We start from the raw sequence: 25,022 nt of genomic DNA on the forward strand, positions 1-25,022 counted from the left end.
AAAATAACTATGGGCTTAGCTATCTGACATTTTCAAGGTAACTCCAATTATCAATCTGCAAGGTGTGTCAGCTGCGACAAAATTCCTAAGCCCAATCAGAAAGGACCTATGGAACTTAGGCGTTGCTAGGAAACAAAGCTGTTTTCGCGTTCACCTCCGTCATCTTCAAAGCAAGTCCTGCAAATGTCGTCTCCCACGGATAATAGCAATCAAGGCCAGTGAAGTAGTTTACAGAATCAAAGAATGCATAACTTAACATGATTTGCGAAACCTGCAAGACTATACCGAGAACTCTTATGAGTAGCAAAAGGTTAAAACACACAATTTCCAGATGAAATGACCAGGTAGCTATTACCAATTTACCATCAAGAAGAAAAATTGGTCATAGATGGGAAGTACTGCATACTGAACCAAATTATAGCCTACCCAAACATTGTTACCTACCTATTTAAATTGAACATAGTATAGTGTCCTACCCATCTAAATTGGACTACACATATTATTTGAGAACTACTCTTTCTTCATATTGAATTCAAGTACCATAAAGAAACAGGGGATCCTGCCCAGTTCTTATATGGAATATTTTTCCTTAAAAAATCGAGTGGAAGGTTGCAAAGGATAAATTTGAAAATAAGCATCATTTAGAATCAATATCGGCATTACATACACATACTCCAACCTTTCCACCTTTCCAACAAAAAACTTCGGGAAGCCTGTCAACTAATTGATTATATTCTTTGCTTGCTCTTGCCATTTCAAACTCAAATTTCGAAAGTTTAACTCAATCACTACCCTCATCTCTCCTTTCTTCGTGTTTTTGTCCACATCTATATAGGTGTGTTCCCCTGTAGATACCATACCATATACTCTTAGCAGATGACTCCAACAGCTCTCATTTTAATTACTACATAAATGCAAATATATATGCTATGTTTACCTGATGGAATATCTGGCGCGCTTGTCCATTTGGATTTGCAAATGGCACTATTGTTGTCTTGAGTGCTTCTTTCGTGGCTTTCCTGATCCTAGACTCCTGAGAATTAGTCCTACTTAAGGTTTACTATAAGAATTATCACCAAGTAGCCGCCGGCTTTGTCTTTGAAATTCCACCCTGTCAATTCCTCGAATTGCATCCTCGACATCTCGCTCATCATCCATATAAACAAAAGCAAATCCTATAACATAAACAAAAGGAAATAAAATCTGGTAGATACCACACAACTACCAAAGAGGAATAATAAAAAATCCAGGATCTCTATGTAACATACGGAATTACACAACAACAACATGAAAATGATAAAATAGTATACCTTTTATATACCTGACCAGGGGCACCAAAATTAAATCAGTTGAATAAATTGGACCCCTCTCTTATAGATAAATATCAAGTATATAGTGGAATATCACATTGCGATAATACTATTCTCTTAAGTTTCTTTGAAAAGCTTATTGGGTATGAGGCATACTTCTCGAACAAACAACCGTTAAATCAATCTAAATTGAGGTCCGAAAGGTTTACACCAATGCACTCCACAAAAAATAAACCAACATAAAGAATTCAAGGTGGGGTTAAATTCGAAAGTACTTATCGATAGAAAATAAGGAAAATGTCTCTCCTACCTTCCTATCAAGCCGCAATTCCAGTCATGTTTAAAATTTTCAGAAACTCCTCCCTTCTTCTTAGTGCTGCACTACATAGAAGCTCATTGTTAGGGGTAAAGGAACCAAAAAAAAGCTAAAGCTCTTATAGGAGTTATAGCCAGATGAAAAGTACATGTTCAAAAAACTTTCAATGTTTGAAGATATTAGGAAAGGAGTGAAACCATAGATAAGAAGGAGATCAAATTGGTATTCTCAGAAAAAAAAAAGACTCAAGTTGATGGAGGTGAAAGATGATCGACTTCTCAACATGCCCCAATAAATCCTTATATACTAAATGGCGAATACCTGGCATGAACACATGGATTCCAATGCTACTGCTTAGGTTTCAGATCTGGTGTGAAAACGCGGAGATCGATTTCTTAAGAATTTGTCGAAGATAATTTCTTTTAGGTGTATATCCATTATCGGTGTTAAGATCAACTCATGAAGCGTTGCATTCTTTATTTGGTTTGTCATGAAATAGACACAATGTGGAGAAGAGTGGCTTATCGATGTAGCATTCATCTCGAACCCCAAATTCCACAAAAACACTTTTATAAAATATAAAAACTTCAAAACAAAACAAAACAAAGAATATTTGATAAGATACCGCTCTTAATGATGTGTTGAAGCGTGGAGACACCACCAACCAAAATAACCGCATCGAATCAAATCTCTCTTCTCCACAAATTACTTTTGAAATGCATCAAGTTTCCTCGTTGAGTGAGAAATCTGTCACCCTTTTCCCCTCCACATACTTGAAATAGAAGTAACAACAAATAAAACCGATCTCAAATGAATCCAAGAAGATGATGACGCCACCGAATAAGAAGAAGATAAATTTGAAGTCTGGGTTCTTCTAATATTAAAAAAAAAATGAGCTTTTAGCTGTTACGTAAAGGACACGTTGATTACCGTATTGTTAAACTAAATAGAAATGTAAGGTTGCACTTGGTTCAGAGGGAATCAGCATAAAATAAAACAGATTTCATGGACGTCTGTAACATTTGTGTGTTTTGGTGCATTAGAAAAGTAAATCAAGAGCTAACTGTAAAATAAACATCATATCGAATCGAACTTGTTATCCTAAGGTCGATTGTGGGATTTGCTTTGTATTTCATGGTTCGAACCCTACAAATTTACCACCTCAACAGACGTGTACATCCTAACGTAGCATGTTCATTAGGCGTACTCATGAGATTGTAGTTCTTTGGTACCAATTACTTTTGAATTATTTATCTCAACACACTCACAAAGTCACAAAGTTGCTTACAAAGAAGCAACAACGATATCTGAATGGTAAATGCATCCAATGCCTAACTATCTCAAACATGCATGATGTCAAACACGATTGTGCAAAAGCACATGGAATTTCTTTCTTCGCACACACTTGCAATTTAGGTATAGGTTCCAATTCCAAGAATCTACGGGGAACTACCTAAAGCAGCCTGAAACCATCACAATATAACTTAGTTATTATGTCCATATTCTATCGTAAGAGAAAGATGACAAAAACACACCTCAACCGCTTCTTTGGCGTTGGATGATGATTCGAAATATCGGGATTGCCTTTTCCTTTCTTGGAAGTTGGTCTAATAAGGGGTCGCCATCCAAATCTAACATAAATTATGCTATATGGTAGGCCTTCTCCCCTAAATAGGAATAAGGAATTTAGTATATGGCAAGCTGCTCCTACGGCCACCCTCTTTTAGAGTTCTTTCGAGAAGTCATTGTTTGGTCTTTCCCTTTTGGGAAGTAGGAATGGCATCTCGAAAGGTGGAGTCAAGTGTGGAAGCTTTTCTGGTGATTCTTTTTAGTGAATAGATCCGATCGCAACTTCGAATATGGAATTAAAAGGGATCAAATAGAGCTAGGTTTTTCTTTTTTTTTGGTAAAGGTCGGTGTGGGGTTTTGATTTTGATGAAATGTTTTTTTTTATCCTTTTCTTTTATTTCATTTTGTTACTTAACAGTTCCAAAGATCAAGGCGTGAGTTTTTTTTTTTTTTTTGCCGAATCATTATAAAATCTGAGGTGCCCACCTAAGAGAAAAAAGGGGGCTGACGTGTTTCAATGGGAGCATTTTCGATCGTCCAAGATTAATGGTCTTTGATATAAAGATCCAATACAATACTCAAATCTCCTTTAACATACTACAAATAACCCGCAAAGTTTCTCCTAATAACCCTCAACACGGTATCGATTCCTCCCGTGCCTAAACGCGATAAGACTTCGCGAAAACCGCATTCCTAAGAGCTAACAAATCTTCCAACGCAGATTTCTCGTATCGTACTTTTCGGATAAATGTACCAATCTCATCAGCACTAACTTTCGATAAGCTAATACCCACAATTAAAACGGCGTAAATACTCACTTAAATTATTTCTGATCTTAGGTTCACTTAAAAATTGTCAATCCACATTGTTGAACATATCGATACACCGTCTTCTCTCATTAAGGTGGATACATCATCTGGGGTCAAGAATAACCGCCCTTTGCATTGCCATATTCGACATACTAACATTCCACATCATCGGCTCTCACGGCTGAGTCGCAGAGCCTCTTTATTAATTATAGTATAGATAAATACCATTATAGTTAAACACCACGATTATGATAGTATTTTGTATGCAGTCATCCATCCAATTAAACAGGCCAGAAGGGTATTCCATTTCACATTTCAAGGTTGAAGAGGAAATATTGGTGAGCAAAGACTCTTCCACGATTAATGATGTTATGCAATGTAATATAAAATAAGTAGAAACAATACCTTGTCCTGACCCCCCCACATCCCAAACAGTGAAGCAGATGTTCTTGTATTCGACAGTCTCCACATTGAAACCTGCAAATAATAATTTCACAAAGATTTAGATAATTTTTTGTATATTAACTTCCAGATTTTTAACTAACTGTTACATCTAAATAATAAACCTGAGCAATAAAGACTCACCACATTACGGGTGCGCAGTCCTTCCGAAAATAAACCTACATTGTTCCGTCCGGATTGTGGACTTCATGAATCTGTCTTCCCATTAGGTGCCACCTTATCGGACATATGTTTCAATATGTGGTCAAGAAGCCCAAGATCCCCAATGTAATTCGAGCCTCCATCCTCGATTACGCCATGTAATTGGCTTCCCAAGAACAGCTCCATTTGCCTTCAAGAGATATCCAACATCTTCACCTCTGCATTCTTGTACCTTCATCAAGAAAAAAATAATTTTAATCAGCAAACTATAAGCACCAAAACTAATTTAGCCTTTTCGCTTTGAAAATTTTGATGCCTCACCTTTGTTGGGACCACCTTCCATATGATAGCTTCAGTTTTTGCTTACCGACTTTGCTGCTAGTATCAAAGTTACACGTATCACTTGAAGACTTTGTAGGAATCTCAATGACTTTATCAACCTCATCCTCTCTCTTCCATAAATAAAGCTCCTGAACATCTCTTTTGAGGGTAAAAAGCAAGCAGTTAAGACTCATATTTTGGATAACTTCATAAGAAAACAGCTAAAAGGTGAAAATGTTCATAATTGGTAATAGGATTTTTGTTAATGTTAAAAAAATGAAAGCCAGTTTCAATTTTTGGTTCTTCTTCTTCTTTGGCGACAGGCACGACAGTTTCTTCAATTGCAACGATAGTTTTAGTACCATTTTCTTCCACCACAGCAGCAGATGATGGTCTGTGTCGGCAGATGGGTGGATAGAGAAGAATAAGAGAGAGGGTTTGAAGAGACGATTTTTTTTTGAGAGTTGGGAGTGTTTTGTAGAATTGAAAAAAGATGATAGAATGAGGTTTTTAACTATTTTGGGCTACGAAGAATTGAAATCGCCAAAAAAGAGCGTAGAATTGATTTTTTAAGGTAAAATCTGATGTGTCAGTATGAGAGAAAAAAAGGGGGTTGACGTGGGTCACTGGGAGCATTCTCAACTATTCAGTATTAATGGTCTTTGACTACGCTTGAAACCACTAGCACTATATATGAAATGCGCTCACAAATTCACAATCATAAGCCAACCCGTTACTCCAAAAATAGTATATAATTCTGGAAACAGTGGAGAACAAAATACTTGAAATCAATTTGAACGAAATCTATAGTTGTATCTCATTAAAAACCGCTACGAACATCAAATTTAGTCATAAACAACTAACAATTAATCAAATACCACAAACATAATAGAGATTACTGAAAAACCCTAGAGAGGAATGAGTGAGATTATTTATCTAAATATTTTAACACACACCGATATGCATGTTTACGCCAACACGGTATACGGTCATACACATTACATAATTGGAGCGGGAAACTACAACGTAAAACCCGATCCACGAATATGAAATTTACCTTAAAACCAACAATAACCCTAACAAAGCGTATTAAAGTTACCGGGGTAAAAAAAGTAAATAACCGTGTAATAATAATCCTACTAAAAAATCAAACATATATATATATATAATAGTTAGTCATTTTTTGTCCTTCTCCTCAAAACTCAAATCTCTTCTTCTTCTTCTCTTGTTGTATTCTCTCTCTCTCTCTCTCTCTCTCTCTCTCCTTCTCTTCTCTAATCACCACAACTACTACACCATTACTTCAATCTGTTACTTTCTATCTTTGCTTACTTGTTGGTTTGTGGTTTTGGACTTTTAGTTACTTACTTGATTGAAAAGAAGAATTTTAAAGTAAACGATCTTTGTTTACGTAAGTAATCTCATTCTATTTACAATTACTTTCGTTTTTGTTTCAACTTTGAAGTAATATATTCTAATCTAATCTAATCTAATCTAATCCAGTTTTATTTATTTATTTATTGTGCTTGTTTGGTGTTTAGTGAGAAGGATTGTTGTTTGAAAGGTAACGATCTTCCTTTGTTGTTTTCATTCTAGTATAGTTCGATTTTTTACTTTTGTAATTTGTTTGACTGTTTACTTGTAGGATTTGAACTTGTTAGAAATTTGAATATTCGTTGTTCGATTTTATTTATTTATTTTTTGGCAGGAATTGAAGTTGATGTAGTTAGATGAAACAGTTGATTTACCCCAGGTTAGATCTGTTGTTGATTTTTTTAAAAATATACTTCTTTTTTGTGTGTGTGTTTTTAGCGGTTATTGAGTTGAATTGTTTATTTTTTTTATGAAGTTTGATATGAAAAAGAGTAGAGAGGACATATACATGGGTTCTCAACTTAAACGACCTTCTACGTTTGCACGGGGCGAACCGTAAGTTATCTTAAACTCATTGGGAGTTGAATAGCATGTAATTAGTTTATTTTTATGTTGATTACAATTACAGTGTATTGCATTTGATTGTTTGGAATGTTGCGAGGATGTTTCGGTAGAGTGTTTTTCCAGCATTTAGGAATAGAGAAAATGTATTCATATTGGTGTCCATTACTTTTTTTTCTTCTATTTATTTGAGAAAGCATGCAATCTGTTTGCTACTAGTGCCTTAGTTTTGTTTCGGAAAAGTGAAATTTATATTATTGTTAATGAAGAAAAAAAAGTCAGGAGAGAAAAGAGAGAAAAAGAGGATATGGCCTTAGTTCACTCCAATATATATAGAAAAGAATAGGGCTTTACATGATAAAAAATTGCTAAAAAACCTCGGGAGATGTTCCTTAGAACTCTTAACAAGATGAATATTATTATATATATATTTTATTTTGTATGGAATGTTTACGGGTTTGGTCTGGGTTTATCTCTTGGCAGTTTTACTGAATTGACATTTCATATATTTTTCTGATAAATGAAGCTCTCGGCAACCCCAAACCATGGGAGACGGAGGTGCCCAAAAATTAACAACCACTGATGCCCTAGCCTACCTCAAAGCTGTAAAGGACATATTTCAGGACAGAAGGGACAAATATGATGAATTTCTTGAAGTCATGAAGGATTTCAAGGCCCAAAGGTGAAAATTTACTTTATCACAAGTTGCTTTCTTGAAGGTTTACCTTCTATGGCCCCATGACGTCTCGATTGACTTAGTTGCTCAATTACCTTTTTATTTTCTCTTTTGTTGTTTCAGAATTGATACCACAGGGGTTATAGCAAGGGTAAAAGATTTATTTAGAGGGCACCGTGACTTAATTTTGGGCTTCAATACCTTTTTGCCTAGAGGATATGAAATTACGCTATCCCATGAAGATGAGCACCCCCCTAAGAAGCCTGTTGAATTTGAGGAAGCTATCAACTTTGTAAACAAGATAAAGGCAAGTCTCTATTCCTTTTAATTTATAAGAGGTTACTGCCAGTGTTGAAATCTTCCAATTAATTGTTGTTGTTGTTGTTTTTTTTTTCTCTCCCTGTGCCTGCAGACACGGTTTGAAAATGATGATCGTGTATACAAAGAATTTTTGGATATTTTGAATTTGTATCGAAAGGAGAGCAAGTCCATTACCGAGGTCTATCAAGAGGTCATGTGAAACTGTGTTCTTGTTGCTTCCTTTTTGTGTTTCTTTGACATCTTAGCATTTGTTCATCTCCAATTTTTCAGAGTGATTTCCTTGATCAAGCTTTTTTCCAGTACTAATGGTTAAAGTAGTGTATTATTGCAGGTTGCTATTTTGTTTCACACCCATCCTGACTTGCTTGAAGAGTTTACACATTTCCTACCAGAAACTGGTCCTTTCCATCATGGGACACCTGCCAGAAACCCTCTTCCTCCACGCCGGGATGATAGGAGCTCTGCTCCTTCGTCACGTCCAATGCATGGTGACAAGGTCATCTTTCTTTCCCCTTCTCTCTTTCATTTTTGCTTTCTTCTCAAGAAGTTTGTTATGGTTTTTTACTATGACTCAAGAAGCTTACTTTTGTTGATGTTCACTTTTATCCAGAAGGAACGCACTATGACATCCCGTGCTGACTGTGACCTTAGTGTTGATCGTGGTGAAACTGAGAATAAAACACTGATAAAATTGGAGGAGCAGCAGCGCAAGCGTGCTGAAAGAGATAAGGAGAGGAAGGATGATAAGGATCGGAGAGACCGTGATCAAGACGATAAAGATCTGGAGTACGAAAACAATAGAGATTTTAACATGCAACGTCCTTCTCATAAGCGGAAGTCTGCCAGAAGGGATGAACACTCAATTTCTGAGCAATTACACCATGGTGGGGAAAGCACTGTCAACTTTGGAACCATTTTGTCTCCATCATATGATGACAAAAATGGCTTGAAAAGTGAGTATGTTGTACGATTTGATATTATTCGCACATAGATGAAGATTTTCCCTATGCATTTTGTGGTTGAGACAGACCGTAATATGTGATATTCATCTTATATTATCCTTTTGCATGATGTTTTCAACCATGAATCTAGTGGCTCTTCATTTGATGGCAGATGTATACCAGCAAGAGTTTACGTTTTGTGAGAAAGTGAAGGAGAAGTTAGGCGATTCCGAATACTTCCGGCAGTTCTTGAATTGCTTACATATCTATAGCACAGAAATCATTACAAGAACTAACTTGCAAGTTTTGGTACGTCTTACATCTCCCGTGTTCTCAATTTCTTGTGTTTTTCCTGGCATGTTGTTTTTGTCAGGTTTTTAAACATGTCGGCATATGTATGTGTGGGCTAGTGCCAGCCCCTTCGCTCTCCCCCAGTGCCTACACCTTTAAGTGAGTAGACTGGTTTTACCTTCACATTTGAAACAGGTCACAGGTGTAGGCTAGTATTAGTTATGATAGAATTTGTGTGCACATGTACAGAGCCACAGAGCCCATATATTGTTTCATAGTTGTTCCCTGTTGCTGTGTTTTGCATTTAGGTGGAGTATGTTTTTTGGGATAACCCATTGTCCATGGTCACACATTTTATGAGTATAGTAGCTTGTTCATTTTCTAAGTATATATGCGACATCCAGATTTACCACTGTTGAGGTCCATGGGGATCTTAATCACTTTGTTTTTCAAATACATTTTAAGTGTCCACGCCTACTTGCTTATGGGATCTTCTGACTTCGTCGTTGTTGTTCGTTCCAATTTGTGCTTCTTAGACTAGCTAAATGAATTGTGCCTTAGAATTTCCTCCACCCAAGAGATTTTTATTGCTTAGATGCTGCCTAATACTGCGAATGCAGCAACTTATACTAGTGTTAGTATGAGGTTCCTTATTGATGTCAATACAGATATCATTATAGATGTATAGGGGAGATATGAGGACTAATGGTGCTCCTAGCTGTGGCGAAGTCATTAGGCTTTGTACCCTTGACTTTGATAGACCACCTTCACTAGTATCCACTACCAGATTGTATCCATTGGGCAGTGGTTACGAGTACAGGCTTCTGTTCAATATACGCAAGTATGTTGTGTCAGACTTTGTAAGGCAACAAAATGAAAGTACAAATTTAACGTACACACAAAGCAATATATGAGAAAATGCTTATAGTGGTGGTATTGTATTATTACTAAGTGACATTGACACAGATACGTGTGTCCGTAACCGACATAGATACGAAGTGTCTGACATGACGAAATATCAAAATTTGAGGTATATCACATACAATGTGTGCCTGTGTCTGTCTGACACAGACACGCGAACACATATCTGACACGGATTATTTTTGAAATATGGCGTGTCGAGGTAATATAGTTTTGTTATGATTCTTGTATTCACAAAAGTTCTTGGTCCTTCCAGATGCAGGACATACTTGGGAAGTATCCGGATCTTTTGAATGGTTTTAATGACTTTTTGACTCGTAGTGAGAAAATAGGTAAGTATTTGGAGCTCAAATGATTTCTAAGCTTACATGTTGTATACTTCTAGTTTTTTCGTGAGGTCTAACTGAGATCTTTCCTGCAGATGGATTTCTTGCTGATGTAATGAGTAAAAGTACGTAAACACATCTTCATTATTCTCATGACGATAGTGGTTCCTTCTAGATACATTATCTGTCTTTTTTCTTGAGAAATTTGTCATTTTTGTCATATTATGTATTGATTAAAATTTGAGTATGATCTGTTTGAATGTTCATTTTCAAGCACTTCTTTTAGATGCGCCAATAGATCAATTTTGAGTTGCATGAATTTGTCTATGAAGTTTATTAATTAAATTCTGATTTTGACAAACCCAGAATCCTTGTGGAGTGATGGAAGTCTACCTAAGTTGTTGAAGGAGGAGGATAGGGACAAAGACTGGGAGTATGAAAGAGCTGAAAAAGACAGAGACCGTGAAAGGGAGAGGGATAGAGAACGAGTTGACAAGAGTGCAGTTCCTGCAGGTCACAAGGTTCCATCTATAAACAGTAGCAAGCATATTCCTAAACCTATATCCGAGCTTGACCTTTCCAACTGTGAGCGCTGTACCCCGAGTTACCGGCTTCTGCCAGAGAACGTAATTAAACTTCACCGTAGTGCTCATTCACGTCCATAGTTGATGTCTTACTCGATTGCTTAATTGTATTGATTCTCTTCTATTTCTATAAATTTACAGTACCAGATGCCTACAGCAAGCCAGAGGTCAGAACTTGCTGCCCAAGTGCTAAATGATTGTTGGGTGTCAGTTACTTCAGGAAGTGAGGACTATTCTTTCAAACACATGAGGAAAAATCAATATGAAGAGAGCCTCTTTAGATGTGAAGATGATAGGTATGGAGCTTAAGATTTGTATTTGAAGTTTTTTCTCGTGCCTGTGTGGGGTTGACTGTTTTACAAGACATGGAAGTGCAATATGCTCCATCCAATACACATGCACAAACATACACACAATTTTCCAAATTTTGACTTTTAGTGTTCACCTTGTGAACACGATGCAAGAAAGGGGAGGTCTGGACGAGGTCTGGACAATATTGAGTAGTACTGTCTGTATGAAACACCATGCTTTGATCACTTTTCACAATTGTGTTCTCTATGATGTATGATGTTCCTACCAACTTTTGTACATATGATCGTTCTATATATCATGTGTTTCCTAATAATGGTGTATCACAGTTCTAATACTAATAAAAAGAATGTTATAATATCTTATAATCCACATATCATGTATCAGGTTTGAGCTGGACATGTTGTTAGAGTCTGTCAAAGCGAGCACAAAGAGTGTAGAGGAATTGCTAGATAAAATAAAAGATAACACAGTTGATCTAGACAGTCCATTTCATATTGAGGACTATTTTTCTGGTATGTATACTAATGCCAAGGAGTGTTTTGACTCCATTTCATCAGTGTAATTGATCTGATTTTTTATATGTTCTTTCTAACTAGATTTGCTTTATTTCTTACTTGTAGCTCTAAATATGAGATGCATAGAACGTATATATGGTGACCATGGAATGGATGTGATGGATGTCTTACGCAAGAACCCAGCTCTTGCTTTGCCTGTTATATTAACTCGTTTGAAGCAGAAACAAGAGGAGTGGTCAAGGTGTCATACGGATTTTAATAAGGTCTGGGCTGAGATCTATGCCAAGAATTATCACAAGTCACTTGATCATCGTAGCTTCTACTTTAAGCAACAGGATGCAAAGAGCTTGAGTACGAAAGGTACATTAAATCTTAATTTGGACATGCCATTAAAATTAATAGTTAGCTGGCAATGGAAGTACATAAACCGGTTACCTTCTGGTTATAATTTAAATTAGGAACTTAGTCGACACAAACATATAGTATCCTTAGTCATCCCAATAGGACACCCCAACCCAAAAGTGTTCTTACACAAGGAATTAATCGTTGATTATTTTTAGATGTGATCTTTCCGTCATTGAGATCTTCCATACAAAAACCAGCTCATTGGAGTAAGTTTCAAAGGTGTTGCAAAACTGTGCCCCGTTAGATAAATCTAGAACTTGAACACGTCTTTTGACATTGTTATAACTTATAAATGTTTCAGTGAGTTGATTTTGTGCGGTGGATAAACTCTGGCATTATGGTCTGCCCGGCTTCTTCATTTATTTTAGCTATCTACAATAACCATGTCAAAAGGGCTGATAGCTGTTGGGCATATTTCTGGTACTGAACTAGAAAGAGCATGTAGAAGTCAGAGAGCTGATATGATAGGCATCTTTGAGTTAATCCTTATTTGTTTAGAAGTTAATAGCGATTACCTAAGGTTTACATCCCCAATTGGAAGGGTATTTTTGAGTTGGTGGTGTAAACTTTACATCTTATGCTGTTGTAATCTTTACATCCCCCATTGGAGATTGCCCTAAGGTGTAAAGTTTTTTCACTTCTTTATCAAACACACCCTAAGTAACTATTTTGATTTTCGGAAACATACTTGGAAGTAGTCTTGGGTGTCACTGCTCCTTTAGTTTCCGCAATGGAAGATATTTGACAATTTTAAAGTTGTTGGTTGGTGATTAGCATACATAACTCTGTCTTCAATGGCTTTTCTACAAGCAACAACATATATTTTTCTTTCTTCTTTTCTTCATCTTTTACCCTCGCAAAGTGACAATGTGTGTATGGCACACACATTATTATTGTTTATACTGTTATCATACTTGTGTGAGCTTGAAAGGAACTTGCATGTATGTTTAGTGGGGACATTGAGTATTGCATATGTCAAACTAGAAGTATATTGGTGTATGGAATACCAAGTACGAACTCTTTTGCAGAAGGACAAGTTGATAATCCTGTATCCAGTTGAGTAGTTGAGTTGCATAGAAAAGGCTTCGAGGTGTAGTCTTATAGATGATCTAGGGAAACTTATATTGTAACTTTTGATACTGCATAATTAGATTTGAGAGGATCTAGAAATCCTTTTCTTGTAAGGCCTTTCTGGTTCGGACCCATTTGTTTCTTTGTTATATTTCATGGTATTTACACTTAATTGATTGTTTTATTACTTTTTCAGTGCAGCTGCTATATCTACTATGCTAATATTACTTGGTGTGTTTTACGGTACAGCTTTATTGGCAGAGATCAAAGAAATCAATGAGAAGAAGCGTAAAGAGGATGATGTGCTTCTTGCCATTGCTGCTGGGAACAGAAGACCTATAATTCCAAATCTCGAATATGTATACTGTGATCCAAATATTCATGAAGACTTGTATCAGCTCATAAAATTCTCATGTGGCGAGGTTTGCTCAACTTCAGAGCAATTGGATAAAGTTACGAAGATTTGGACAAACTGCTTGGAGCCGATTCTTGGGGTTCCCCAGCGGCCACAGGGTGCAGAGGATGGTGAAGATGTTGTAAAGGCTAATAATCAAGTTATTAAAAATCCGGTAGGAAGAAATGATGGACTAGGTGCGGAAGCTGCTATCACTAATAGGCCAAATACTTCAAGCAATGGGGATGGCAACATTCTATCTGAGCAAGAAGGTTCTTTCAGGGACAGGTTGGTAATTGGTAAAACAGCTAAGGAAAATGGCCATGACGCCGGTCGAAGTGCTCATAAGAGCCGTTCTTTATGCAGTACACCTCAGCGTGGTGATGCGCAGAATAATGTTTCCATGGCTGGTGATAGGTCTCGAGCTAGCAAAGAAGCTACATCTATTGAACGGCTAACTGATTCTAATGCTTCACCATCATTTAGAGAAGAACAAATTTATGGTGATGTTGACATTTCATCAGGTTTGTATATTGACTTGAAATATATGCAGTTGCCCTCTTTACTTTGGGTGGGATTGATCATCCCTACATTCTCTTTCCTTTCCTGTAATCTGAATTATGGTACTGAGGCTCTGTTTTGTTGCAAGGGCTTAGCACCAGACCCTCCAGAACTTGTCATGTGGTTGAGGCTCTGGAGCCCAGAGCTCATAATGAAGCTTTACTATCACAAGAGGTAAGTTTTCATTGCTTTATGGCTTGTTCTGTTATAGTTTCTTTTAGTCATTAGTGTGTCATTTACCTAAAGTTTAAAGCATTCCTGTCGCACTTTTGTCATAATCATGTGATATATTGCTGTTGGCATACCTCTATGAATTGCATTGAGAGAACATTTTGTAAGGAAAAACCACACAAAAGTTGAGGGAATCAGAGTAGTTTCATAATATGAGACATTACCTAAAGTTTCATAATATGAGACATTACTTAGGACCAAAACTTTTGTGCAACTAACATTTATTTGTTAAATTTTAAATTAAAACGTGTTGGATCATGAGGCTTATACATTATTGCCCTCCGAGTTGAGGGTTATGGCTGACAAATCTGAGTATGCCAGTGGCTTACTCACTTCTTTGTATTTAAGTTGATCAAACCTTATGTTAGTGGGAAAAGGAAATATCATAGATCAATAAAGTTATGAAGATAAACATGTCAATCAACGGATCAAGAAATGGTGGGCCACTTTGTAGGTTTCAATGATCTATCTATGTTGTTCTAACCTTGCATAGCACTGGTGAAGCATGATCAGTAATTAGATGTTTAAAATTATATCTGGTCCAAAATTCAAATGTCTTAGCTTTTGAATTTCCCTATATTGATTTTAATGGTGAACTAGGATGTATACTTGCTTTTATTATTATTTATTTGATCCATGAGTTGAGAGGGCATACATACAAACTCCATTAGTTTTTAGTTTTTATTGGGCATGGATAAGATGATTATCAATTAATGTCAAGTCTCAGTGGATTTCATTTTAGATAACTGCCCAGTTAGGATGTCATTATGCTTATAAAATTTGGTGGTATGCAGAATCCAATTTGTTTGTGAATTTCTATTATGTATAGGGTGGCAATAGTAGGAGGAAAGTTTTGACGGCAGAAGGAACCAGGAGTAGCAAATGTCAGGTAGAATCTGGAAGTAACTTGAAAAATGAAAGAGAGGAAGGTGAATTCTCACCCAATGGAGATATTGAAGGGGATAATTTTGCTGTCTGTCGAGATTCTGACATACTTGGTGATTCTAAAGCAAAGGATAGTGCTGTAAGCAGGCAATATCACGATACCCATGGAGTAGACATATGTGTTGAGGAAGCAAAAGAGAACAATGGAGAGGCTGATGATGAGGGTGAGGAGAGTGCTCAAAGATCTACAGAGGATAGTGATAATGCTTCCGAGGCCGATGAAGATGTTTCAGGGAGCGAGTCTGGGGATGGTGAAGAGTGCTCACGTGAAGATCATGAGGAAGAGGAAGAAGATGCTGATCATGATGCTAAGGCTGAAAGTGAAGGTGAGGCTGAAGGGATGGCTGATGTAAATGATACTGAAGGCGATGGGATGCTATTGCCAAATCCAGAATGCGATTTAAATGCCATGAAGCCTCTTGCCAAACATGTTCCTCCAGCATTATCCGATAAGAAAACGGAAGAGTCTCGAATTTTTTATGGGAATGATTCCTTCTATGTTTTGTTTAGGCTTCATCAAGTAAGTTACTTTCTTATTAAGATCATAATTTAAACTACTCTTGAGTTTTTCTCAAAGCTGAATTGTATTATTGTTATATGATCTTTGGTCAGACACTTTATGAGAGATTACTGTGTGCAAAGATGAATTCATCTTATGCTGAAAGGAAATGGAGAACCTCCACAGATGTTAGCCGTTCCGACCTTTTTGGCAGGTTTGTTGGTTAACCTCGCCTATTTGATTCTTATTAACATATAAAAGTATGCACTAGATGCTGTACTGTGTTGCATATTTCATATATATTATGAAATGAGACATGTAATACTGATGTATTTTTATTAGTTGGGGTTTTTCTTGCAAGAAATGGTAGACAGGTTCATGCATGTGTTCTCTTCTCCCCTTCTCTATGACAAATGAATTGGGACGTTTGTTTCCGTGTGCAGATTTATGAGTGCTTTACACAACATACTTGATGGTTCGGCGGACAATACAAAGTTTGAGGATGAGTGTAGAGCTATTATTGGAACTCAGTCGTATATGCTGTTTACTTTAGACAAGTTGATTTATAAAATTGTCAAACAGGTAACATGTGACTCTTTTTCTTTTAGTTATTTGACAAGCACCGTTTTTTCTCCTTTCTGGTAATTAACTTTCGGTGATCAACTGCTCACTGCAGCTGCAAACTGTTGCAAGTGATGAAATGGACCATAAGCTTCTTCAACTTTATGCATATGAAAAGTCGAGGAGACTTGGGAGGATCGTTGATTTAGTATATCATGAAAATGCTCGTGTTCTTCTTCATGATGAAAACATCTACCGCTTTGAATGTGTAAGCCTCTCCCATTAGTAGTGGTATATGTAGTTTGTCTAGTTTGAAACCTCGTTTGAATTTCATTGTAAAAGAGGGAATCAGTAAATGGACATCAGTTTATGAATATGTGCATGATTGCAGGCATCCAATCCAACTCGTTTGTCTATCCAGCTTATGGATTACGGCCATGAAAAGCTTGAAATAACTGCTGTATCCGTGGAGCCTACTTTTGCTGCTTATTTACACAATGACTTCTTATCGGTGACTCCCAACAGGAAGGAGATGCGTGGTGTTTTCCTGAAAAGGTTAACAAATGATAAATCAAGTGGTTAAAACTATTATCAGCTCTTAGTTTACTGTTTGTGGTTATTTGACATTGAATTCTATTGCAGGAATAGAAGAAAATTTGCACGAGGGGATGAATTTTCTGATACATGCAAATCCATGGAAGGAGTTCAGATAGTCAATGGTTTGGAGTGCAAGATATCCTGCACCTCATCAAAGGTATTTAATGTGCCCATTACCCTTAATTTTTACTTTTACCTATGCAATAGTGCTACAGATTTTATTGGTGTCGCGTCACTACTCCAAAGAAGTTGGAATACAATCATATCCATGCAAATGCATCAAAATGCTAGGTTACATTGACACGGGCACGCGTGTCGGTGTCTGACATGGATATGGGGTGTCGGATACGGCGAGCAGTTGAAGATCGACACGGGGACACGGATAGGAATAATTAATTAATTTTTTAATAATTATAAATTTATTAAATTAGATGGTCCATTTACACTTTTATGGTAGAGTAGAGTTTACCTGCCCATAAGTAGAGTTTTGAGTTTTGAACCACGTGTTCTTAAAAGAATTGTATGTGGGTTGTTTTTAAAAGAAGCTTGTTTGCAATGTTTAGTTACAGATATAAAACACGACCCATGTAAGAGAAGCCCAATAGGTTTCTTTGTATACAGGCCCAAGTTTTAGTCAAGAGTCACAACCCACCCCCTCAAATGCAAACCCTAGATCTGGTTTGCAGTTTCAACTCAGCCACCGCCACCTCAAGAGGAAGAAATGAGAACGAAGCTAAAGCAGGAAAGTCGCACACCAATCTTCTTCTTTTTCTTCTTTCTTTACTTCTTGGTCACACCAATCTCATACCAATATTCTTCTTCTTCTCTCTTTGCCGTATTTTGCCGCTTTTAGTCGTGTCGACACACATATCCGTGTTGACACACATTTTTTTGAGAAAGTGCCGTGTCCATGTAACCTAGTCAAAATGTAATACCTGAGCTGTACTAACCCAATGTTTTTCCTGGTCATATCAGTAAAGGCAGATCATATACTGGTTTGAGTGAAATAAATGATGGAGCTTAGTGAATTACAAATGGGAATAAATGAGATGATACATTAAATACGCTATAATCTACCGATGAACAAGGAGGTTTATTAAGGAAAATGACTTGAGGCTAGATAAAGCTGCCTTGAGGAAAGTTGTTATATCTTGCTTAAGCACCAATACTCTTTAGAGATCCGATGAAGGCGATGCCTTCAGTAGAGTTTTGCTTGCCTACAAGCACTGTAACATGTTCTTTATTTTTTCTGAATTTTGTGGACTTGAGTGGTCTATTTTGCAATGTTTCTTCGTGAGCATTTCAAAAATACAAATTTTGTCGAAAACCTACATGCCGATCAGAAGTATGATATTTGAGTTTCGTATCTGTGACCTAGCAAAAAGAATGAAAAGTTTCAAACAAAAATGAGGTAGGAAAGTAGATGAGAGAGGGAAGCTTAGAAGTGGCTCCCTTCTCTCTATTACATCAGGACCAATACACAAATCTGTAGGAAGCACCCTTGTAAGTGTCTCCCTTCTCTCTCTATTCATTTAGGTCTGTAGAAACCAATTTTTAGTTGTAACATGTATTTTTGCAGCTTTCTTTTATGCAACTCGATAAGTCACAAACCTCAATGATTTTATACATGTCTAAGTAATTTTTTCATATGTTATGAGTTTGATTTTATTTGTCTCGAGTTTTTCATTATTTTTAAGAAAATAAAATAAAAAAATAAATAAAATTGAGGCTTATGCATCGTAAGCCTTGGAGGCTTGCCTCGAGCCTCAAGGAGGCCTACCGCGGCTTTGAGGCTTAAAGGACTTTCTTTAAGCATTGGTTGTAGTTATTTTCTACTTCTGATATGTTCTCGGTACATATTGCTAGTTCATTTTTTCCAGCTCTATTCTTGAATAAGTAGTATGCTTTTATTATTGGTTTGGTTTCAAATGTGCTTTGGTGTATTGGAAGTTTGGAACTGGGAGGTTTGAAGTACGGAACTATGTTTGTCTTTGAACTTTCACCCGTTGGAATGTTATTGTGAATTCTGATGTCATCCCACACTGGCTATTGAAATTCCCGCTTTACAAAGATAGCCTTCAAGAATTGTTGGATCAAACTAATACATCTGTCTTGGAATAACATATGATGTGCATATGGCAGGTATCGTATGTTTTAGATACAGAAGATTTCTTGTTTCGCATGAGAAAGAAAAGGAGAGGCTTGCTTGAAGCTGGTGACCAGGCAAGTATAAACCGGTATAGAGTACAACGGTTTCACAGATTACTTACTGACTTGTGACATTCTTGCGAGGACTTAAGGTGAATATGTTTTTCTTCTCCCCCCCCCCCCCAAATATTATCACAAAAATATATTATGCACTGTTCTTGTGTGTGTGTATGTGCATTTCTACACTTCCAGAATGATGCGATGCTTGATGTGGATTTTTTTATTTTATGGTGAGGCATTTGATCATGACGATTTGTTTTCTGCAGCCTAATGGAAAGTGCTTTACAGGTTTAGGGGATTTTGACTTTTTTTTTTACTGATTTATGCCTTTTAAGGGGCACCCATTGGATGGGCGTTGAGGTTGAGCCTTGCGCCGTCTAGGGGCAGTGAAATTAAATTTTGCTAAGAAGAAAGTTGAGAGAGAAAAGAGAGTTCGGCCTCCTCTCACTATTCATATATAGGAAAATAGTCTGTTTACAATATGGAAAACCTCAAAATAATCTGGGTCTATGCATGAGGCTAGGTGTTCCTTACGCAAGGCGTGAGCTGAGGTGATGGCAATTGGTGGTCTCACTTTTGATTTTATAGTGGCTTTGAACTAGAAAACTCTTTTTGATAGCACTGGAAGTTTAAATAATGGTTCTTGTTGTCTGTATATGCATGTTTTTTCTCGTGATAGAGTGGGGGGCGTAATTTTTATGGTTAGGCGAACATTTCATTGTTTATTATGTCTTCTGCAGGTCAAGTAGTTTTTTTCTTTTGCCAAGCTGGTGTTATAGAGCAAATTACAACCAACTAAACAACATGTGCCTTACTGCTATTATTTGTATCCCACATCCTATTTAGCTGAAAATAGAATCCATTTCGTTTGGCATTTTTTGCAGTGGATACCTGTACTGGCTGAAAAACACAGGGATTATTGCTGCAGTCAGACACAGGTTTGAGAAGGATAGGTACTTTTGCCTTATCTTACATTCACGTCAATGTTCCCCTTCAAGCAAAATAACCACCATCAAATGGATCGGGGAAGTGCTCTTAAAGTGTAATATTTTTGTTCGTTTGGTTTCTGCGGCATTTTGTGCCCACAATTGTGTAAATAGTAGCAATTTTAAATGTAAAACTTTGAGAAGTATTCTCATTTCCGTTTTATGTTTCGTTCAATCGTTTTTTATCTTCGCCAATTCATTTATAGAATTTCGTTGTTTCTTTTTCCGAAGTACCTGTTGCTAGTCCTCAGTAGTCGGTGCTATTGTGGAACTCCGGACTTGAGATGGTCAAGTACTCAAGTCTATGAAAAGAAGTCAGACTTCGAAAACTCTATTTCATTTCAGATGAGCCACATTGATTAAAGTTACTATTTCATGGACATAATCATGGACATAATCTCGTGATTGTAGGGAAGTTTATAACCTTATTTGACTTGAACATGGTACCTAAGGCAGGTGCCGTTGGGTGATGATACCAGAGGTTTGGGGCTTGAATCCCGTCAGCATCAAAGAGTTACTGATCTCATTTAAAACAGGCTTATCAATAAACGAAAAAAAACATAGTACCTGATATGCAATAAACTAACTAACCAAGCGGAAGTAAAGTACGAGAAAACAAGGGATGAGAATACGTGAAGACCCGATCACTTCTTCCTGCTCAGCTGCTCAGACCTTTAATTGATAAGTGATACCCAAGTACTCAAAACAGTTGGCTTGGTAAGTGATCTAAACCAGAAGGGAGTCCTAAATCAAAATCGGTTCAATAGTAGGTTCAAAGAGTGTCAACTGACCATCTTGCATCTGGCATATTCTTTTCAGTATCAACCAATGGTGGAACTATAGACACAATCAGCTGTATGCTAGGCCTAGTTCAGGATTTTGGAACTTCCGGAATTCCGGCACTATTTCGGATTTGATACTCATGAGTCATGAATGTAGAGATATATTTTTTCAAGTGTGTAAACATTGAGAAATCCATGGTTTGCAAAGATTTGAAACCATTGGGCTTTTGATTGATTTATTTTATGTCCTTCAATTCACAGTTTGTGGAGTGGAGGATGTCCAATTGATCACATGAACAGTTGAACCATTTAATGATCGAGCAATTGAGTGAACCCCAAGTCCCACCAAGTACATAAATTGGGTTGGGCCTTAAAAAACACCAAAATCCTCCTGGTCTGGCTAGTGGTGCACCGTTGGGTTCTCCGACATCCACATATATAACAAACTATTTCTCTCCCTCACACTCTTCTCCCACAAACCACAAACACAAACACAAACAAAAAGCAGAAAACAGGACACACCATTTTTCTTTCCTGCTCTTTACACTAACAAAATTTTAAATATCTCTTATCCAAATTCTCGAAACTTTTTTTTTACCCAAAAAACCATGAGCACTGATTCAATTGTTTTCGCATTCTCCAAAGAATCTTCCAAGGACAATTTCGGCAAGAAAAAAAGGGTAAAAATCCATTCTTTATTACTTTTCCAATTCCAACTTTTTTATGTTGTAATTAATTCAATTATTGTTTCAGACAAACAGGTCTGCAAAATTGAAGCAGTGTAAGCTTGATGCAAGGCGTGAACAATGGCTTTCTCAAGGTATATATTTTTTTTAAACTATTTTTTTGTTTATATTGTGTTTTAATAGTGCAATTGGTTATATGTGTTGGGTATGTTTTTATTTTGAAAAAAAAAGATGAAATTTTGATTGGGTAAATTGGGAATTTGCAGTGAAGAATAAGGGGTGTAAGGAGGAAATGAATGGCGGGGGTGGGTCATCGTCATCGATGTCCTCGTGTTTACCCGGGAATTCATTGGGGAATTTGGAAATGATGACAAGAGGGAAGGATATTGATAGTGATTTTGAGAGTTCGGTTAATAGTTCGAGTAATAGTATTTCGGGGAGTCATGATTTGGGTAAGGATAGTGTTGGGAGTAGTTTTGGGAGTAGAAGTAGTAGTGTAAGTGGTGGATGTTCTTACCAAAGTGGTGTCGAAGAAGAAGAGGAAGAAGAGGATGAGTGTGCGGATGATTGGGAGGCTGTTGCGGATGCCTTGACAGCCGATGACAAGCAGAAAAATCAGGAAAATTTGAATTCATCAGTTCTGGCTGCATTAGATGTTCCAGCGGCGTCTAGTGATGGTAACTTGCCTAAGACCAACAGTGAAGTTGGCGGTTTGAAACTGCAGTCTGATGGTTCGGCTCGTAAGGTGGTTGGAAAGGGTCATGCATGGAAGCCTGATGATGCTTTTCGTCCGCAGAGTTTGCCTACTTTGTCAAAGCAGTATAGTTTTCCAATGAATGCAGAACGGTGTTGTGGTCGTGGAGCTAGCAACTGGGTCTGCCACAGTGTTGTTTCCCAGCCTACTTCATGCCCAATTTGTTATGAAGAACTTGATCTTACAGATTCAAGCTTTCTCCCTTGTTTGTGTGGGTTTCGTCTCTGCCTGTTCTGCCATAAGAGGATTCTTGAGGCTGATGGCCGTTGTCCTGGCTGCCGAAAGCATTATGAATCTGCAAAAGGAGAGACAGTTGTAAATGGAGGAACGCCACCGTTTCGGTTTACTCGTTCTTTTAGCATGAGCACAAGTTCTTAGAAGGAAGTTACTGTTTCTCAAAGTTATAATGGTTCCTCCTTTCTTTAGTTGTATGTGCTGTTCGCTCGTTGATCTCTGATTTTCATTGAGAACGCTGTGAATGTTAGGGATAGAGATTTAAGCACTACGGGAACTGAACTGAACTGAACCTGTTATGAGTTCTTTTCTATCTGTATTTTGCATGTGCTGATGTAGAGGATCTATGGGGTTATGTGAATAGATATGGTTATATAAAACTTCAAAGTTCAGTTGCAATATATATTCTTTTGTCAGCATTCCTTATTCTTCACTTTCTCTTACTGTGTTCATGTATTGGAATTTTTGTCCAGCCCATTTGCAAAGCAATTGAATAAACATTACTGGACTAATCACCGATTCCTGATTTGTGTTATTTAAGAAGCATTTCTTTGATGTTTTTTTGTTTCAAAATTGGGGATGATAATTTCTACATGTTTTACCTTCATTTTTTTTTTATACGATTGATGAACTTGCTACAAGATGTGTGTTATGGGAGGGGAAATTTCATATCCAGCAACACCAGATTACTTCCAGAGGTACTTTATTAATCTTTATTATGTTGTTCTTTTGGCAATAGCTTCTTATAGATCTGGAGATAATTGTCTGGAACTATTCATTTTCTTGTTACATCCTAATACGTCTATAATGCATATTATTTTAGGTAGTATCAGCAGAGAGTATCAGCAGAGATGGTTACATTTGGACATTGTTGCTGCCTTTGGAGGATACCTTGTTTCGTTCTGTTTCATATTGTCTCTTGATCTTGCAATAGCAGAAGGGTTGATTCTTGATGGTACGTTTGCAGTTTCTATTTAAATCTGAACTTTAGTTATTTACCCTTACCAAAGGATATATGTGTTATCAATTTCATCATGTACATGGGATAACCTACCTAAACAGTTCTAGTTAAGTCAGTTAACAAACTAAATGAAAATTTATCCGACTAAAATTGGACTAATTTGAGGATGTTCCCTGAGGATAACACTAGTTAGACATTGTAATTGTCTGTTATTAGTGTTTGGATTCTCATAATCGCGTGTCCATCATGTAGATGTTCAAATATAGAATTTTGCAGAATTATAGTATACCTGCCTCTACTTAAGCACATAGTTTCCAGGCTTTGCTTGTACGTGGACTGTAGTATGATTTAAATTGTGTGATTATGTTTCTCATAGGTGTATTTTCCTTCACAAACTATATGAAATGTGACACAAAGAAATAGGCTGAGAAGACCTACCTTTTTTTAGGTATAAATTGATTGATTGATAAAACATAAATTGTACCAATGCCTACGAAAAGGGCTAATGTAAGAGATGCTTATAGGTCTAGAAACATAGAAAAAGATAGACCAAAACATAATGCGACAAAAAATAGGGGGGGGTGGGGGTGGTTGTTCAGGGGTTAGATCTATACCTTGGGATAGGAGCTCATGAATATAACTGTACTCAAAAGAACAACCCTTCTCTGCCCACTTTTCCTCCCTCTTGTTGTTGCCCTTCTCTTTTGGCCTCTCATCTAACTCTATATCTTCCAGCAAAGACGAATACAAGCCACACTATCTCTCATGCATCTTGTTCTCGCACTCCTACTTTTTCTTCCATACCCTTCTACACAACCACTAAAATGGTGTTTACCACCAACATCTCGTACCATTCCGCTGTGTGATGGAGAGCGGACTTCATTCTTAGAGTGGACATTATGGGAACGAGCAAAGCGAGTGATGCTTGGATTAGGAGGTAAAAACTAGTTTGAATTGACGTCTGTCCTCAGAAAACGTCCTCTTCTTCCCTTGTTCTCCTCTCCCCCTTCAATCTTTCACGCTTTCTCTCCTAAAAAACTCTTCTCATCTTCTTCTTCTCCCCTCTGTCAATCTACATCTCTCCTCTTCTCTTCGACAAACTAAATCTATCTTCTTCCTCCATTCTCTTCTGAAATTTTGAGTATTGAAGGGAAGAAAGCAAATTTTGCCGAGGGTTTGCGAGTTCCTCAGCATCTCACGGTACGCTAGTGATTGCATAGCTGTGTTGTTGAGATATGGATGTAACTTGTAAATGGGCTGGTACAACCCTTAAAGTCTTGCTAGCGTGGCGCATGCCTATATATTTCTTTTCCCTCCGTCAATGAAAATGTGTTTTATCAAATAAAGATCTCTCTTTATCACTCTGGTTAGACCTTTCTGTAAGAGAAGTAAAGTTA

The 25,022-nt window shown here is 37.1% G+C and overlaps 2 protein-coding genes and 1 long non-coding RNA gene across 5 annotated transcripts; 2 read left to right on the forward strand and 1 right to left on the reverse strand.

Annotated features, from left to right (window-relative positions):
• Positions 1-404: 404 nt before the first annotated feature.
• LOC147497829 (uncharacterized) lies at positions 405-1,693 on the reverse strand. The gene is made up of 3 exons (XR_015194153.1): positions 1,621-1,693; positions 938-1,175; positions 405-845 (listed from the first exon to the last, which is right to left on the reverse strand). It is a non-coding gene; the product is annotated as an uncharacterized LOC147497829 (long non-coding RNA).
• Positions 1,694-6,113: 4,420 nt separating this feature from the next.
• LOC147497830 (paired amphipathic helix protein Sin3-like 4) lies at positions 6,114-20,434 on the forward strand. Of its 3 annotated transcripts, XM_086560148.1 has the most exons (27): positions 6,200-6,339; positions 6,470-6,492; positions 6,637-6,681; positions 6,778-6,857; positions 7,390-7,545; positions 7,663-7,846; positions 7,952-8,050; positions 8,192-8,356; positions 8,471-8,813; positions 8,974-9,110; positions 10,270-10,345; positions 10,435-10,464; positions 10,706-10,965; positions 11,065-11,219; positions 11,620-11,747; positions 11,856-12,110; positions 13,476-13,908; positions 13,987-14,144; positions 14,270-14,355; positions 15,242-15,877; positions 15,970-16,070; positions 16,300-16,438; positions 16,533-16,685; positions 16,809-16,972; positions 17,060-17,171; positions 19,157-19,314; positions 20,107-20,434. In XM_086560148.1, the coding sequence occupies exons 4-26, from the start codon at positions 6,784-6,786 to the stop codon at positions 19,292-19,294; spliced, it is 4,182 nt and encodes a 1,393-aa protein (XP_086416274.1). In that variant the 5' UTR covers positions 6,200-6,339; positions 6,470-6,492; positions 6,637-6,681; positions 6,778-6,783; the 3' UTR covers positions 19,295-19,314; positions 20,107-20,434. The 3 variants fall into 3 exon arrangements, with proteins under 3 accessions (XP_086416273.1, XP_086416274.1, XP_086416272.1); XM_086560147.1 differs by having other exon boundaries at positions 6,114-6,339; positions 13,476-14,144; XM_086560146.1 differs by having other exon boundaries at positions 6,646-6,681; positions 13,476-14,144.
• A 986-nt stretch (positions 20,435-21,420) lies between these two features.
• Positions 21,421-23,083, forward strand: LOC147497831 (uncharacterized). The gene is made up of 3 exons (XM_086560149.1): positions 21,421-21,670; positions 21,744-21,810; positions 21,943-23,083. Exons 1-3 carry the CDS (start codon positions 21,599-21,601, stop codon positions 22,806-22,808), a joined length of 1,005 nt encoding a protein of 334 aa, XP_086416275.1. The 5' UTR covers positions 21,421-21,598; the 3' UTR covers positions 22,809-23,083.
• The last annotated feature ends 1,939 nt before the right edge of the window (positions 23,084-25,022 follow it).

This window comes from Coptis chinensis, chromosome 5 (assembly GCF_015680905.1).
Source record: "Coptis chinensis isolate HL-2020 chromosome 5, ASM1568090v1, whole genome shotgun sequence".
Taxonomy (NCBI): Eukaryota; Viridiplantae; Streptophyta; class Magnoliopsida; order Ranunculales; family Ranunculaceae; genus Coptis; species Coptis chinensis.